General features: G+C 40.2%; 1 protein-coding gene across 8 annotated transcripts in view; it reads left to right on the top strand.

Moving 5' to 3' along the window:
• CREB5 (cAMP responsive element binding protein 5) overlaps positions 1-19,084 on the top strand; it is a 369,817-nt gene that overhangs the window by 341,172 nt on the left and 9,561 nt on the right. For all 8 annotated transcript variants that reach the window (XM_075922155.2, XM_006133220.5, XM_075922150.2 and 5 more), the window contains 2 exons: positions 6,634-6,957; positions 13,177-13,404. In XM_075922155.2, the coding sequence (XP_075778270.1) occupies positions 6,634-6,957; positions 13,177-13,404 (552 nt within the window). The remainder of the gene's footprint in view (positions 1-6,633; positions 6,958-13,176; positions 13,405-19,084) is intronic.

Raw genomic sequence — 19,084 nt, 5'->3', positions numbered from 1 at the left:
GATAGAAGACCTGTACTTTTCTTTCTTTTGCCTCAGTGTATCTCTATAATCTCTTTTTATTGCCTTCTAGGTCCATTGCTAGTGAACACATCTTATGCCTTAGCCTTTCCGATTTTGTGCCTACATACTTGTGATATTCTTCTGTACTCCTCCTTAGCAATTTATCCACATTTCCACTGTTCGTAGGATTCCTTTCTGATTTTCAGTCCATTAAAGAACTCCTGGTGGAGATACATTGACCTTTTACCATTCTCATGTCTTTTCTGTGCACTGGGGTAATTTGCTGTTATGTCTTTAATATTGTCTCCTTGAACCTGCTATTTCTCCTTAAATCCCTTTTCCTTTAGATTTTCATTCTCTGAAACCCTATCTACCGGTTCTCTGAGTTGATTAAAATCTGCTTTTTTTTTAAGTCCACTATCTTTATTCTGCTGCTCTCATGCTTTCCTGGCTTTAGAATAATGAATAATCAAATAATAGATAAAAATGGAAATTATATCAGACACGCATAAGTCAAATTACAAATATTGTGGAAACCTTAACTTTGAATTTCCTGATTTCTGTGTAAATAAATGTCAACTTTAACATTTCACAAATAGTACTTCTTGTGTTTAATAATCAAGAAACAGTAAGACTCAGTTGTATTTCTCTAACATATTTCTGTCCCTGTTATAAGGTATACATCAAAAATTCATATGGACTAAATTAACAGGGAACTTATTTTTCTAAATAACTGGAAGTCAAAAATATTGTATGCACAAGAATAATGATGCTTACTTCCTTTGGAAAGTGCTTTCTGATTTACAGATGAAAATCACTAAATAGAAGGTTGTTGTTGTTCCATCATTTATGTTTGTACTATCACTGTGGTCCAACTTGTAGTTAGGGGCTCCCAAAACAATGGACATCCTATTAGCAATGTCATCACCAGGGGGTGGTGCGTCTGTGTGAATGCAATTGTACTATTGTCGCCCCTACCATTGTACAACTTCTAGGCGTGACACTTCAGCAAATAACAAAATGGTCAGTGACTGGAAGTCTGATCTTGTGAGATGATAAACATTATTAACTTTTATATGGATGGCAATAGGAGATGAAGCTATACAGAACATCATAGGTTCAGGTCTTGATCTCAGAAAGGTAGTTACTACAGATGATATACCTTTTGTGTATAATGCTGTTGGTTTCATTGCTAGTTTCATTTTCTAAAATGGTTTTATAAAACTTCTTCTTAAAGATTAATTCAGTTCTGCAAGTTTGAGTTTGGGAGGACAACAGAGTTTGCTTTTTATTAGAAGCTGAGATATGCTGTAGACTTGATGGCAGTCCATTATAGCGCTATTACAAAATCTTACAGAATTGGCTACGTCTACACTGGCAGCTTCTAGTACAAGAACTCTTTTGCGGAAGAGTTCTTGTGCAAAAACTCTTACAGAAGAGAGCATCTACAATGGCATGTGCTTTTGCGCAAGAGCAACCATGCCAGTGTAGACGCTCTCTTGCTCAAGAAAGCTCCGATGGCCATTTTAACCATAGGGCTTTCTTGCACAAGAAATTCATGTTGCCTGTCTACACTGGCCTCTTCTGGAAGAGCTCTTGCTCAAGAGGGCTTATTCCTGAGCGGGAGCATCAGAGTTCTCATGCAAGAAGCCCTGATTTTATACATTAGAACGTCAGTTTACTTGTGCAAGAACACACAGCCAGTGTAGACAAGCAGCAAGTTTTTGCGCAAGAGCGGCTGCTTATGCGCAAGCTCGCACCAGTGTAGACACAGCAGTATGTATAGGAACTCAGAGAAAAATGAGAGAGTATAATTCAGATGTGCCAAACAGACTGAGAGCAAATCATATTAATAGTACCCAACTTTTATCTATTTCTTTGTATCCCTGTATCTCAAAGCGCTTTACAAAGGAAGTCAGTATCTTCTTTCCCATTTCACAGATGCAGAAACCAACGCACAAAGACCTTGCTTCAGGTCATTCAATTCGAAGGTTAGCAACTTGTGCCCCCTTTCTCTTAACTTTAGGACAATGTGATTTATGGCTAGCTAGATCCTGCATATCTTGAAGATTTTCCTGAAGTCAGTAGGATTTTAAGTGCACAAGGAAAGCAGGAGCTAGCTTTCAATGTGACATCTGAGTTCAATCAATCTCTGAAATATGGTCATTGATTGGATAGAGATAAATCACCTCTAGTTTGCTTTTAAGAATGTAAGTGGCATGATTTGCAAAAAGTGGTTTCTGCTACTTATAGTATAAAATATTTGTTAACAGACAAGGATTGAGTGGAATTTATTCTCATGTTCCCCCATCACAATTATTGTATAATGCAAGGTGAAAAATCCATTGTGACACTTAAAAGTATGCTAGGCCAAAGTCTGCTCTCAGCTTCCCCATTGCAATATTGTTAGCTATGGTAATCTTGTGTGTGACCATATAGTGATTGCTTGATGTTTACTGATTTATAGAGATGTTGTCCTTATCAAGAAACATTATGGTTATAATTCTCACACCATTAAAGTCAGTGGGAATTTTGCCATTGACTTCAAAGGAGTCAGGCTTTCACTCTATATATTTGTGCTAGATTACTATAGATATAAGTATTAGGAAAGCTAACATATGCATTTTCCTTTTTTTTCTATGGTGCTTATAAAACAACATCATACCTTAAAGACCAGGCCACAGTAGTTAGTGCTTGGAAATACCTTTCCAATCATATTCTTGCAAGGCCATGCTACTCTGATAAAGGACATTGCAGACATTAAGCTGATACTATAATTGGTCATGTTTCTTCACTGATTTTAATGGGATTTGGGCATGTGCACCCAGCAGGGAAAAGGGATGGATCACTTGATATATTTATATAAGTGCAGTAGCACAAACTGAATTAGAATGAGAAAACATCAATACTCCTATCCTTATTGCTTCCTCACTGTCTTAACTTAGATTACTGCTGTGATGGGAACTAGAGAAAAAAAAGAAAGAGTAGAAGAGTACAGTATGGAAGCTTAGAGATGATAAAAATAATTTACTTAAATTTCTATTCAATAGCTTATAAAATAGCTTTTATAAGGAAACACATATTTTCACTGATCTTTTTGTTTTGTTTTGTTTTTTTGTTCATGCTTCAAGTTGTTTTCTTTTGCCAACTCAAAATGTTTAATGCCAAATTATTTTCAGTTTTTAAAAACTTAGTTAACAAGGCGAAAATCTATTTTTCCCCTTTAGATTTTTTTCTAAAAAACACTGAAAAAACCCCAATTGTGTTCCACTGGAGAAATTTGGGGTGGGAATTCCTATTGGGAAAAAAATGGCAATTTTTGCCATTAAATTATTGCTGTTAAGACACAGGAGAAAAATGGCCAAAAAAAAAAAATAAAGTAATGCTGTCAAACAAATTGAAAATATTGCAGATGCATGGAGGAAATTTTAGTTCCAATTCTTCATCTTAGTTTCTTTCTATCTGTTTCACAGGGCACAGTTTGCTCAGTGATGCCTAGGAGGCCCTATGGTTAACGAATTATATATATTGAGGGGCTCTTAAAGAAATATCCTGCAGTCCTTTTTGGCTAGGTGGCTGGCTACTCTGAAGTAAGGCATCTGAAGGTGGCATATAAAGTAAGGAAACAGTGTGAGCATCTTCAGAAATGTGGATGCCATCTGCTCTCAGGAAATAATGACAGAGTTCCAAGTATTGACTTATCTTCTTTTTTAGTCCAATTTTCAGAATTGCTGAGTACCAAGAGTTCCTTTTAAAGACTGTGGCATAACTTTTGCAGATGTGAACGAGAACGTGATTGGGTACTTGATTGTATCTTTGTTTGAGACCCTTTGCCTTGAAATACGCTATGGTGTATTTGTAATATGCAAATATGGTGCCATCACATTGTATTCTACATGGAATTACCAGACCCAGACAAACAATGAAACTGAAGTCTCTCCTCCCACCTCAATACATATACAATGCAAAGAGTTTACTAAATTCCTGGGGATTTTTCCAGCACTCTACAACACAAACAGTTGATCTTGCCGAAGACAAGAAAAAATGTTTATAGTTCCCCAAATGTTTCTAATTGGCAGCAGCCTCTCATTAATGAAAAATAAATTGTCCTGTGGAGTGTGTGGGGGTGTGTGAAGTTAAAGGGATGCAGAGGCTAGACAACCCACTGTGGCTGTATTGGGGCAGGATGAGGTAGATAGCTGGTTTCTTACCAGGATCCAGAGCCAGGGCAGCTGGCCCACTCTCCCACTGGGAAACGTGAACAAGGAGCTTGTAAAATACACAGACCAAATGGAAATGACCTTTATTGACTGAAACCAGCTGCATGTCAGGCTTCTCGCTGTCTCTCCTGGTTTGCGATCTCAAACAAATGGATGTGGTAGAGCAGACTATGGAAAGAAAACAAAATAAAGTTTTCTGCTGCAAGTCACGCCACTGTGATAGCCCCAGTTTTCGCAACTAAGAAAATGTTTATTCGCTCATTAGGTCTTCCCCTCTAGCCCGTTTTTTACATTGAAAAATTTGCCATTTAGAACAAATCACACTGCAGTTCAGCTTCAGAGTATGTTGCCAGTATATAGTGGGCATATTTGCCAGGCATTTATGATTTATAAATGTGCTAGCTAACCAGAGTTTGCTGGGCAGGGGATGTTGCATTTTGATTTGGAAAACTAACTAACTAACTTTGGCACTAACTTTGCTGAGCTCAGACAGAAAGATGGTCTTAGGTAATCCAATGTGAAGACTATGTTGGAGTGATAATATGATGTAGCAGGTTCACTCACTTTCCGCACGGCTTCTTCCCTCAGGGTGGCTTTGGGGAAATAACTGGCTGCTCCGACGCTGACATGCCCCTTTTGGGTGAGGTGTTCTCTTCAGGGTACTGCCCTCTGGCAGTGACCACTCCGGTCTTGATCCACTACCCCCCTTGGTCCGCGCCCCCGGGGGGGAGTCACTCTTCTTCCTTCAGTCCAGGGTCCTCCCTAGGACCCTCAGTTCTTCTTCCCGGGAACACCCAGCTCCTTCCAGGCCTCAGTGGCCCACTTCCAGTCCCTCTCTAGCCCTGTCTCAGGGTGGACTGCAGTCTCTCCCAGCCATTCCTCCCTGGCCAAAGATGGAGCTCTGCCTGCCCAGTTGCCTTCTGCAACCCTGCCTTGTCTTATGGCCTGGGGCATCCCTGACTCGCACTCTCCCAGCCAACCACAGCTGCCTCCTTGCAGAACCGAGGCTGGCTCCTTGCAGCCCTGCCCTCCATGACTGCCTCCTTGTAGCCCTGGGCCTCAGGCCGGGTAGCCTGGGTTTGCTAGGCCAAAGCCTCTCTCATTGCAGGCAAGGCAAGGCAGGTCAGGGCAGGTCTCTCCTCTTCCCAGGAGCTGCTCTTCTAGTCTCCAGCTGGGCCCTCCTTATTTGCCTCAGCCGGGCTTCCTCCTGACTCCAGATCTTAAAGGGCCAGTGCAGGTCAACACCCTGCCACAAGGTGTTCTTCCACCTTTCAGCTGCCATCACAATGAACAAAAGAACCCTATCCTGCCATTCTTACTCAGATTAAACTTCCTTTGGCTATTGCAAGACCCCCTAAAGTGGGAGACTTAGAAAACCCAATTGAAATTAACTGTAGTTTTGCCTGTGTTAGAACCGCAAAAATCAACTCCAGCATCGTAAAAGACATGAAGACATCACCGAGGCAGGAATTAGCATGCAATAATAAACCACAGCTAGCATTTGAGCTTTCTAGCTCAAACTAAAAGGAACTTAATGGCAAGAACACACTTAACTAATCGTTTTTTAGTTCGGTGAGAGCACAAAGGTTTGGTCTTATGCATTAAAATATTGTAAAGTGATTAATGTTTGTGGGGTCTGAATTTTTTTTTTAAACTGCCAATACACTGGTTTTTTGAGGCAATACAACAATGTGTGTAATACTGGATGATAATTTAGTGTGGATCTTTGCTAAATGCATTATTTTCGCAGGTATTCTTCTTTTTTAAAAATCTAAGACTGCATGAGACTGTAATCTTAAGTTTAATACTTTTTCCTCTATAGCATAGCAGCACAATCCTGTGAAAATCTGTAACTGTTATATTATCACCAGATATTTAGGCTGTGGCTACATTGGCATCCCTTTCCGGAAAAGGGATGCTAATGAGACACATCGCAATTGCATTTACATGGCTGCCGCTTTTTTCCGGCTTGGGGATAAGCCGGAGAAAAGCGCCAGTCTAGACGTGATTCTCTGGAAAATATGCCCTTTTCCGGAGGATCTCTTATTCCTACTTGATATTTAAATCCCCCGCGGATTTGCAATTGCGATGTGTCTCATTAGCATCCCTTTTCCAGAAAGGGATGCCAATGTAGCCACAGCCTTAGTGTTCTCTAAGTTTTGACTAGTAATTATAGATTATAACCTAACAGACACCGCAGGTGACATGTAAATCACCATACTTAAGTCAAGAAACAAACTCTAGAAAAAATATTAATAGTTACATAATAGTTACGGAACCAGACACTTTCAGGTGTCAAAAGAGTGTGTAAAAATCTGGAAATATGAAACTGCATACTCAGAACCCCGTATAAATGTATTATTGATTTCAAATTCTCTTTCCCCCCCACTCCTCCCTTTTTCTTCTGTTTCAGAGGTTGAAGGCAGCATTGACTCATCATCCTGCAGCCATGTCAAATGGAAATATGAACACCATGGGCCATATGATGGAAATGATGAGCTCACGACAGGACCAGACGCCACATCATCATATGCACTCACATCCACATCAGCACCAGACGTTGCCCCCTCATCACCCATACCCACATCAGCACCAGCATCCAGCACACCATCCTCATCCTCAACCCCATCACCAGCAGAACCATCCACACCATCACTCCCACTCGCACCTTCACTCACACCCGGCGCATCACCAGACCTCTCCGCACCCGCCCCTGCACTCAGGTGGACAAGCACAGGTAGACCCTTTTAATAAGCTGTCATCATCTGTTCTGAAAATGCTTACAGGCTTAAGGAACAGATTACATGTGCATGGCTTTTCAAAAGCAAGTCTGCTGGCTGCTAATAGATTTACTCTTTTGTTAGCTTCCAGAACACAGCCTTAATGCAAAATCAAACTGAAAAATCCCACATCACAACTTACTTAGAAACAAAGAAAGGAACATATTTCAAATGTCTAAATTACTACAAAAAAAACCCCCAATGCTTCAAGCCATGATTTCTGCAAATTGTCAAGGTGTACATTTATGCTGTTGGTATGTTACAGAGTTTGGCATGCTGTGTAGCTTGGCACTCTAAGGATACGTTCACATTGCATTTTAAAACATGCAGCAAAAAATCTTAAGAACTAGGTCTGTAGACTTGGGCTGGTGCTATGGCATTAAAATCAGCTGTGTAGACATTCAGGTCCAAGTTCTGAAGCCTAGGCACTGGATTCCCAGCCTGAGAGTGAAAATCTATATAACTGTTTTAGCACCCCAGTCTATAGACCCAGGCTCTGAGACTCACTGCTCAAAATTTTAAATAATATGTAGATATAGCCTAAGGTGCTTGGACCAATGTTCTCCTTAAGCTATGTGTTGTTCGGCCATTCAGGAGAGATTCAAATGTGCCAACCTGATTAGCAGAGCACCCACAGCTAGCTTTTTTGTTTCTACGAGTGGTTTACATTCGCACATGCTTCAGTGCATGTAAAAAAAGTTATTCTGCACATAGCTGGAAAAAATCCACACATGGATAGTAAAGATTAGAGGGAACATTGCTGCTGACTTATTTCAATCTTGGGAACCAAACCAAAACCTCAGATCTGAATGCTTTTGCATTTTGCTCACGTTTGGATCAAAATCCAGTCCCCAAATCTGCAGACAGGGCTGCCTCTAGTTTTAATGCAAGAATTAAAGACTTGAAGTTATTCATTGTCTTAGAGTGAGAGAGTAATAATTCCAGACACTGTGGCTAGAACAGGTGAAAGAGCAACCCCCAGCTCTGACTGTAGAGAATTACAGAATGGAGGCAAAGGGATGGTGGGAAGCAGGTGAAGACCAGTAGGTGACTATGTCAGACATGAAGAAGCCCATCACCGGGAAGAGATTTCATCCAGAAAGGTAATTTAGAATTGGATTCAGATGAGGTAGAACCACTGAAGATGATGGAGGATGAAGATTTTGGTGTGAAAGTGTTTTCTGATTGCAGCATTCCAAATCCCAGGAAATGTAAAGACTAGGTGTTAAGAAGAAGTAATGGACTCACAAATAAGGATTTTGGCATAGGCAGAGCTGATGTTAAGAAGACTTCTGGTGATATTTTAAGGTGGTGAAAAAGAGATGAGAGAGGGAAATACGAGAAGAAAGGGAAGGCCCGGGGTCAGTCATGACTTCAGGATATCAGGCCTGGAGAGCAAAATTGTGATCTGCGTTGAGGAGGATGGTGGTGGAGTCATGGTTGTACAACAAAGAGAAATTCCTATTACCCACGAGGAGTGAAATCTGGGAAGCATTTAGTTGCTTAAAAATACCTTATAGGCGGCTCTTAGAAAAATTTACAAGATATTAAAAATAAGAGGTCTTGGCTGCAATCCTACTGTCCAGCCACATTAACAACTTACTGATATTGTGTTTTACCTTGTTATTGCGCTTGTTGCAAGTAGTTGGGATTTCCCTATAGTTTCTGCGAATGCAAAATGTTATGAATTCTGTTGTTTTCTGTTAATTGATTTTTTCAGAGCTGTTTAACAGCTGCATTAAAAGACCCTCTATAATATTATATCATAGAAAGCAAAGGAAGTGTGAGATGAAGTCAGCCAGGGTACGTCTACACTTGCCCCCTACTTCAAAGTAGGGGGCAAGTGTAGACGTACCCTCAGAGAGTACAAGTAATCTTGGGGCTCAAAGCACTAGACTGGGATCCAGAAGATCTTGGTTCCATGCTCGGTCTTTGACACTCTGTGTGAGCTTGGGCAGGTGTGAGCAGGTACAAAGAAGGGCCACTAGGATGATCCGAGGAATGGAAAACCTGTCTTATGAAAGGAGACTCAAGGAGCTTGGCTTGTTTACCTTAACCAAAAGAAGGCTGAGGGGGGACATGATTGCACTCTTTAAATATATTAGAGAGATAAGTAGCAGGCTTAATACCAATGTGGACACAAGAACAAATGGATATAAGCTGGCTAGTAGAAAGTTTAGACCTGAGATTAGACGAAGGTTTCTAACCATTAGAGGAGTGAGGTTCTGGAACGGCCTTCCAAGGGAAGTACTGGGGGCCAAAGATCTATCTGGCTTCAAGATTAAACTAGATGGGTTTATGAAGGGGATGGTTTGATGAGATAACATGATCTTGGTAACTAATTGACCATTCATTATCAGTGGGAAATAGGTCAATGGAGGGAAGAAAGGAGTTACTATGTGTCTGGCTGGTGAGTCTTGCCCACATGCTCAGGGTTTAGCTGATCGCCATATTTGTGGTTGGGAAGGAATTTTCCTCCAGGGTAGATTGGCAGAGGCCCTGGAGGTTTTTCGCCTTCCTCTGTAGCATGGGGTACAGATCACAGCTGGAGGATTCTCTGCATCTTGGGGTCTTCAAAGTATTTGAAGGCTTCAATATCTGAGATATAGGTGAGAGGATTATTCTAGGAGGGGTTGGGTGAGATTCTGTGGCCTGCACTGTGCAGGGGGTCAGACTAGATTATCATAATGGTCCCTTCTAATCTTAAAGTCTATGAGTCTAAATTGCCTAATCTCTCTGCACCTCAGTTTCAGGTCTTAGAATGAGGGTAATAATACTGAACTGCCTCATAGAGCACTGAGGTGTTGTAAGGATACATCAATTAGTGTGAGAGGTGCCAAGAGCTTCAGATAAGATTGCCAATCACAGGCACATTTTGAACATCCAGCCATGCTAGAGATTGTGTGATACTCCATTTGCTAGGAGGTTCCATCCCTGTGGGATTTGTCCTGAGGTGCTGCGATGCTTGAGTTAAGTACCATAGACAAGCTTATAAAATATCAGAACTCCCATTGACTTTAAATTAGAAGCAGCCCATAGCAGGGCAGGTCCAGTTGGGCTGGAGCAACGTTTATCATAAAGTTTAACCAGTTAATTGATTAAACGGGATTTTGCATCCCTTCTTTAAACAGGAGCAGGATAGGGCACTGATTTGAACTATCAGTGTATTGACAAATTGACTACAAGTGAAAAGTAAATGTACTAAATATAAGGATAATAGACCCATCAGCCTAATGAGCTAGTATATTAGCACCCCACCTTGAGAGAGGATTTTGAGCTTCCTGTTCTTTACTTTAACGATAAACTGTTGTGGTGCCCAGTAATCCTACTGGTTGGATTTGATGCCCCATGAATACCGTGAAAGCCTTGGTGGACCTTATTCCAAATGGGACCATGAAGTTTGGGGCACCCCCACGGGAACTGGAGACTGTGGGCACCAGCTGATACAGAGAAGGTCTTAATCTTGTAAACAGGCATAATTGTCACAACAAGTGTTGGGAATCAACTGCTTCCTTTGACAACACAATAGTCTCCTCCTAAGAGGCAACAGCAATCATGCTTTCTGAAAGTGGGCATTGACAGGGCTAAAAGAAGGGTTTTGCAAGTAATAAATACAAAGTTATTGCTTTCTTTAAACCTATCCATAATCCTCTCAGTATTGGCCTCTATGAGGGTCAGATTGCTTCACCAGACACATTAATTTTATGGTGCATTTTACTAATTATTAACTTCCTTTTTCTGTGGAGCCTGCTACTTCAGTTCCACGCCTCCTGACAAAGAAAGCCATGATCTGAATTGCTGTGCGCAGCATGCCCCCTTGTCATAACTTCCATTATTCTACACCAAGCCCTTGTGTAATGTCAGAATTAATTTCATGCTTTTCAACAGACATTTTAAGACATACATGAACCTAATGAATAATGTTCTACTAAAATGAATGAATGGGCACTAATCCTGTGTTAAGTTGCACAGAATAGAGGGGCAAGTATTGGATGAAGGATCAAGGTAGAAATAGCCATTTAGTGTGTCCCTTTCTGAGTGATAAATGTTTTGCTTTGTAGTAGGAATTTTGCCTCAGGTATTACAAAAATAATGTATTCTTTTATTTTTCACACTGAAATTTCTTTCAGTCAAACTTGCCAGAGTGACAACTTAGGCATAGCGGGATTGTTTGCATTTTATATTCATTATTTTTCTCATTCAACTACTGTGTTGATTAGGATGCATGATAAGCAGCCCTTATAAATGAATGAATCCTAGTGGGGCATGCAGCACAGGGGGAGGAGAGGGAGCCCTGCTTGGAGAATAATGCTTAGAAAATGATCAAGATAAGGCCTAATAGACTTCAGAGTTGTGATCTGTCTGGGGAGATTCAATCAATTATCCCACATAACAGTGATGGAACTGCGCCTTTCTAATGAATACCTGCCGGAGATGGAAGGAAGATGTTTTGTTAACTGGCTCTTACTATCCAACTACTGATCATTTCTTTCGGAAAATTCAACTATCCAGATTTTGTTTAGAATAAAATCACCCAATGGGAAAAAAATCTATAGCTATATGTCTGCACAGCAGACCCAACTGACAGAACTGAGACACAGAAAAGCTTTTTATGCTGGATGGAAATGGAGAGAGTAATAGGCAAAGGAAAACTTTTGGTGTCCAGAAACATAAATAACCAGTCTTTGAAGTTTCAAAAGGTGGTGTATATGAGAAAGCGAAGGGCCTTTGATTTTATGTTGACATTAAAAACGATCTCTGAGGCCTGTACATTTCAGACGTTGCGAAGGAGGTAGTAAGCTCAGCCCACATGAATGGGGAGCAGCTGGCATTGCTCAACAATAACCTCCTTTAGTCAGTTAGGGGTACTGCATGCTAAGTAACGGCCTGAACTTTATTCCACCACCACAATTCTAGTAATTCCAACTACTGCATCCACACTAGCGATCTATAATTCACTGCTGATGCAGCTCCATCAGTAGGAGACTGCAGTGTAGAAATGGTTTATGGCTTTTTACCAGCATATGTAAAAACATACTGATTTTAAAAAGTCTTTTTTTAAAAATCAGTTTCTAATAAACATCCTGTAAATAATACAGTCCTGGCACTTTCTTCAAATTCTTTCTTTAAATGAGGTTTTTTCATTAGGGTTTTTCTGCTCATGTTTCTTTTTACTGGGTTTTCTTCAAGACCAGAGAAATGAACCCAGCTCTGCCTACACACAAAATACTGTTAATGCATAAAATAAACAAACAGGAAAATAAAATAATCATGCTTGCTGATTTCTGTCAATGATAGTGACCTTTAGAGTAAAACTTTCAGACAGCAAAGGGATTTTGTAAGACGGTGGAATGCTTGTAATTAACACCTGGAGGGCAGACAGATTGTAATTACCTGATCTGAAATTTAGGTCTCAATCCTACAAATTGCTGAACACTGCCCCCGCCCCTCTAAGCACCAGATGCACCTTGAAGTTTTGGTTATTAGCCAGAAGGCCATAATGAATTCTGATGTAGTCCATATTGAAGTTGCAGCAAGATTAAGGCTGGGATTTTCAAAGGTAAGTAAAGGAGTTAGGCAATTGATTCCCCTTCACTTTTGATAGGAGCCAGCCTCCTAAGAACCTTAGGTACCTTTGATAATCCCAGCCAAAGCTTTAAGGGTCTGTATATAATAGCATGGCAGGTAGCATCCCCAAAGGTATATATGATTCTTGAACATACATTAAAGAACTTGTGTCCTAAAATTCTGCATAGCATGAAAAAAATCCTAAGTCTTCCACAGTCTTTTGCTTTGATTAATTAAATGCCACTATGAGATGCCTTACATTTCACTCTTCAGTCAAGTGCTTTGTTTGTCACAACTTAAATAAAACATTTTAATAATCAAAGAGGGAAAATAATTTTCCCTCCTGCTTTTCTGCAGGCCAATCAACAAAAAAATCACCCCTTGACCATTTTGGCTTTTTGTCAAACAGTAATTAAAATGGCATCTGCTGGAGTCTTTCTACTTGTGCCATTCTCATATCTTGCCAGAAAGTCTGCCATCTCAGAGAACACCCTGCGTATATTTTTGTTCCCTGTCAGTTTATATCACTTTTTCTTCCTTTTTGGAATTCTCAGTGTTGACCAGAACCCATCCATTCACCGTTGACATTGAATTTGTTTTCCTGTTAGGTTTCACCAGCGGCACAGCAGATGCAGCCCACTCAGACAATACAGCCGCCTCAGCCCACTGGGGGTCGCCGGAGGAGAGTAGTGGATGAAGATCCAGACGAGAGGCGGCGGAAATTTCTGGAAAGAAATCGAGCTGCTGCCACACGTTGCAGACAGAAGAGGAAGGTCTGGGTGATGTCACTGGAAAAGAAAGCAGAAGAACTCACCCAGACAAACATGCAGCTTCAGGTGCGAGCTACTGTCTATGTTCTCAGGACATAGAGGCACTGTTTACATTCAAGGGCATTTGGTAAACCCCCAAGCCCTGCTTGTCATATGTGCTACCACTGCACATTAGATTAATAATGAGAACCCAGACATAATTAAAGTTTTTATTTCAGCCAAATCCGCCAGGAAAAAGTTGTCTGTGGGGTTCAGAGGCTTTACTGGACTAAATCATATATTTATTTATTTTTCTTGTCGCCTTTTTTTTTTTAAAGTGACCCTAACTCAGTTATAAAAGGTTTCTTCAGGAAAGCTTATGCAGCTAATCCTAATTCAAAGACAGTGGGACATGATTATAAATAGAATGGCCTGATGGCAAGAAAAAGAAGGGAGCAGAATATAAATATAGTCTAAAAGCAATAAGCAGTAAAAGTTCAGGTGGCAGTGGTGTCCGCACCATAGGCTCCTTGATTTTAAAGGTGGCTCTTGCAGGTTGCCAGGAGTCAAAAGTCCATGCTCATTTACATAATTGCTTACCGATGTCCTCATTTTTAATATGGAGACATGGCTTATCTAGAACACAATAGACACTGGTCAGATCAAGTTGTAGCTCTATACACTGGGTCTTGTCTAATCCCTAACAACAATGGCATTTTCTAAAATGTAGGTGAGAGCGACCGCATATTGTATTGTCGAATTTATATTTTGTCTATGGCCCATGTTTTGGCTTCCACTGGTACAGTGTTTTTTAAAGGGGTTAAAGTACTGAAGAAAGGGGCTCTGCATATGATGGTAAACAGCTTGCTCACAACACATGCTGGTTGGCATCAGTACATCCAAAAACCAAGTTGCATTCAGAGAAAGGAAAGTTATAAACTAATTATCAGAATCATAAAATCATAGGACTGGAAGAGACTTTGGGATGTTTTCTGGTCCTGTCCCATGCACCATTAACTAGACCAGCCCACACACAGTTGTTTGTCTAACTTGCTTTTAAAAATATCAAATCATGGAGATTCCAGAACCTCCCTAGGCAATTTATTCCAGTGCTTAACTACCCCGACAGGAAGTTTTTTCTAATGTCCAATTTAAACTTCCATTTTTGCAGTTTAAGCCCATTACTTCTTGTCCTATCCTCAGAGGTTAAAAATAACAATATTTCTCCCTCCTCATTGTAACAAACTTTAATGTACATGAAAATTATGTCCCTCCTCAGTTTCTCTTATTCACGTTAAACAAACTCAGTTTTTTTACTCTTCCCTCTAGACCTTTAATTATTTGGTTGTTCTTCTCTGAACTTATTCCAATTTATCCATATATTTCCTGAAATGTATAACCCAGAACTGGACATAATATTTCCGTTAAGTCCTAATCAGCATGAATCACATTTTGCTTACAACACTCCTGCTAATACAGTCTAAAATGATATTTACTTTTTTAGCAACAGTTGACTCATATTTAGCTTGTAGTCCATTATGACCCTTGGAACTCTTTCTGGAGTACTCCTCCCTAGAGTGTCACTTCCCATTTTGTATGGGTGCAACAGATGGTTCCTTTTTAAGTTCAGTACTTTGCTTTTTTTCTTATTGAATTTCATCTTATTTACTTCAGACTATTTCTCCTGTTTGTCCAGATCATTTTGAATTTTATTCCTATCATCTAGAGCTCTTGCAACCCTTTCCATTTTGGTATTGTCCTCAAATTTTTATATGTAAAAAGTTCACTTCTCTAAATCATTGCTGAAGATCCTGAACAGAGCTGATCCCTGTGGGACACAATTTGATATACTCTTCCAGCTTGACTGTGAATCATTGGTAACTTTTCTTTGAGAATGGTTTTCAAATCAGTTATGCCCCTACCTTCTAGAAGCTCTATCTAAATTGCATTTTGCTAGTTGTTTATGAGCAGGTCATGCAAGACAGTATAAAAAACATTATTCAAGTCAAGATATACCACATCTACCACTTCCTTCCACCTACAAGGCCTGTTACCCTGTCAAAGACAGCTATTAGGTTGGTTTGAGATGATTTGTTCTTGACAAACCCATGCTGAGTGTTACTTATCACATTATTATCATCTAGTTATATGCAAATTGATTGCTTAATTATTTGGTCCATGAGCTTTCCGGGTACTGAAGTTAAGCAGGACTGGTTGATCCTTATTCTTCCTTGTATAGATTAGCCCTAAATTTTTCCTTTTCCAGTCTTCTAGAATCTCACCTGTTTTCCATGACTGTCTGAAGATATCCTGTGATTTCTCAGATAGGTCCTTAGTCAGTTAGTCTAAGGTGTATTTTATCAAGTCCTGGTGAATTGAAAACATCTAATTCTGTAGAGGACAACCTGTCTCCCATCAGGGTAATCTGATTGCAGGCAATGAAACACTTTGCTGGCATTTACTATCTGACAGCGCCATCCCCCACAGCTCCCAGTGACCACAATTCTCTGTTTCCAGCCAATAGGAGCCGTGGTAAACTGCACAACTGCAGCCCCTTCACCTGCAGGTGCTCCTCCCACAGCTATGGGCAAGGGAGGGTGATACCTCCATATGGTCAATGTCAGCAAAATGTCTCACAATCTGCAATCAGGATAAACATAAACAACAAATGGTCTGGTAGCACTTTAAACACTAACAAAACATGTAGATGATATCATAAGCTTTCGTGGACACAGCCTGGTAGGCTGCATGCAGTCCAGAGCCCGCATGTTGCCTACTACTGATCTAACTCGTCTATGTAATTTTTAACTTCTTCTTTTCCTATTTTAGCCTCTGACTTTTTCTCATTTTCACTAGTAGGCATTAAGTCATGTGTTCAGTTGCTAATAATAATAATAATAATTAATAACAACATGAAAACTGAAACAAAAATGTTATTTAGCACTTCTGCCATTTTCATATTTTCTGTTATTGTTTTTCTCCCTTGATTGAGTAATGGGGGTACCCTGTCTTATTCTTAGTCTTTCTCTTGTTTCTAATGTATTTGTTGAATGTTTCCTTGTTACCCTTTATGTCTCTAGCTAGTTTAATCTCATTTTGTTCCTTGGCATTTCTAATTTTTTCATATATGTGTGTTATTTGTTTAAATTCATCCTTTGTAATTTGTTTCCATTTTTGTAGGATTCTTTTTGCATTTAGGTAATTGAAAATGTCCTAGTTAAGTCAGGAGACCAGAATCATAGAGATGTAGGGCTGGAAGGGCGCCAGAAAGTATAATCCCCCGTGCTGAGACAGAATCAGGTAAACCGTACAGTCCCTGACAGGTGTTTCTCCAACCTGCTCTTAAACCTCCAATGACAGGAATTCCACAACCTCCTTTGGAAGCCGATTCCTGACCTTTCCTACCCTTATAATTAGAAAGTGTTTCCTAATATCTACACTAAACCTTCCTTGCTACAGATTAATCCCTTAACTTTTTCTTCTGCCTTAAGTAGGCATAGAGAAAGATTTATCACAGCCCTCTTTATAATAACCTTCAGGACATTTGAAGATTGTTATCCGGTTCTTTCCTCAAGTCCACAGTCTTCTTTTCTCAAGTTGAAATGTTCCCAGTTTTTTGTAATATTCCCATATGGATCAGATTTTCTAAACCTGTTATCATTTTTGGTTTTCTTTTGGACTCTCTTCAATTTGCTCAGATCGTTCTTAATGTGTGGCACCCAGATATGCATTTGGTGCTCCAGCTGAGGCCCCACCAGTGATGAATACAGTGGGACAGTTTTTTCCTGTGTCTTATATATAATACTCCTGTTAATACACTACAGTAGGGATGTTAAGGACTAGCTGACAGGATAGTCGACTATTCAACACCCCCCCTTGCTGCCTCTATCAAATAGAGACATCAAGTGGGGGGGAGAATGCAGGGGTACTTCAAAGAGGCAGCTCTGCAGGGAACCCGAGCTCCAAGCAGCACTGCCGCTTTGAAACACCACAGTGGCGTTTCACAGGGGCAGCGCCATAGGGAGCCCGGGGTCAGCTGGAGTCCCCAGCAAACCCCAGGCTCCTTGAGGAGCTAATCCCAAGATCAGCTATGCGGTGCTGCCCCTTTAAAATGCCACAACAGCATTTCAAAGGTGCAGCACCACCTTATTGACTAATCAAATAGTCGATGCAAAAATGCATCGACTATTCAATTAGTGAAATATCCGATACTTAACATCCTTACACTATAGTATTATATTAGCCTTTTTCACAATTGCATTACATTCACCTAGACAGTTTTTCCCCATTTTGTAGTTGTGCATTTGATTTGATTTTCCTTCATGCAGTACTTTGCATTTGTCTTCATTGAATTTCATCTTGTTGTTTCAGACCAGTTCTCCAATTTGTTCAGATTATTTTCAAGTCTCTTTAGTCCTGTTCTCCAAAGTGCTTGCAACCCTCTTCCATCCTGGTGTCATCCACAAATTTTATATGCATATTCTCCATTAGCTAAGTCACTAATGAAAATACTGTGTACTTTTGAACCCAGGACTGACTTCTGTAGGACCCCACTAGGTGCACCCTTCCAGGTGGACTGCCACCACTGAGAACTACTTTTGAACAAGTTATGCACCCATCTTATAGCAATTTCATTTAGCCAGCATTTACATAGCATGCTTATGAAAATGTCCTGTGGGACTCCTGTATCAAAAGCATTACTAAATTCAAGTTATATAAAGTCAACTGCTTCCCCCTTCCTCATCCACTTGGCCAGTAACATCAAAGAAGGAAAATAGGTTAGTTTGGCATGATTAATTCTTGATACATTCATGCTGGCCATTCCTGGTAACCCTGTTATCCTATAGGGCAGGGATGGGCAATAATTTTTGATGTGGGGGGCACTCCATAAATTTAGTAAGTGTTCAAAGTGTGCACTCTTCTATGATATTAATGGAGCAGGTGCAGGATCTGAGATAGAGGTTGGGTGTAGAAGGGAGCCCAGGGTACGGGATTTGGGTGCAGGAGGAGGTGTGGGGGGCGGGAAGGGGGTGTTGTAACCTGAGGCAAGGTATTGGGATACAGGAGGGGGGTGCAGATCCCAGAGTGGATATAGGTACAGGAAAAGATTCAGGTTCTGGAAGGAGGTTGTGACCTGGGTAGGGGTATAAGAGTAAGTTCAGCGGATTGGGTTATGACCTAGAGCAGGAGGGAGTTGTGACCTGGCAGCATGCTGGGACTCTCTGATTCTGTAACATCCATTTTTCTGACAGGACCACTTGCTGGACCAGAAGGTTTCAGTTTACAGAAGTGCAACCTGTAATAATTTCTACAAATCACCACCCATACTATTGAATGGATCTTTTCCCTTGCTGATTCTATATATGATTTGCAAGCAAGATACAATTACCTGATTTTTAAAGGAAAAATAACACTTTTTAAATCAAATTAAAAATCTAGAGCAATGATTTTTTGTTATTAAAAAGGTCTTTGTTAAGGCTGTTTTAATTAACATGTTATTTCCCGTATACCATGCAAAATTGTACACACATAATGTATTTATATCAGATCTACAAAACTGACAAACAATAGTGGTGCTTAAATAACACTAATATTATGACACAAATGGTAAATGCATTCAAACGCAAGACTAGTACACCAATAGCTGAAGCTGATGGAGATATTCCAGACTGGCACTGATGTATAGAAGAAATCTATCCCAATAGCTATTGTGTAAAAGAATTCCCATACAGAGGGCTAAATTTTGTGTAAAAATTAACCCTATGCA

This window comes from Pelodiscus sinensis, chromosome 2 (assembly GCF_052426305.1).
Source record: "Pelodiscus sinensis isolate ZL-2025 chromosome 2, ASM5242630v1, whole genome shotgun sequence".
Taxonomy (NCBI): domain Eukaryota; kingdom Metazoa; phylum Chordata; order Testudines; family Trionychidae; genus Pelodiscus; species Pelodiscus sinensis.
This window is presented reverse-complemented; position numbering and strand designations above follow the sequence as displayed.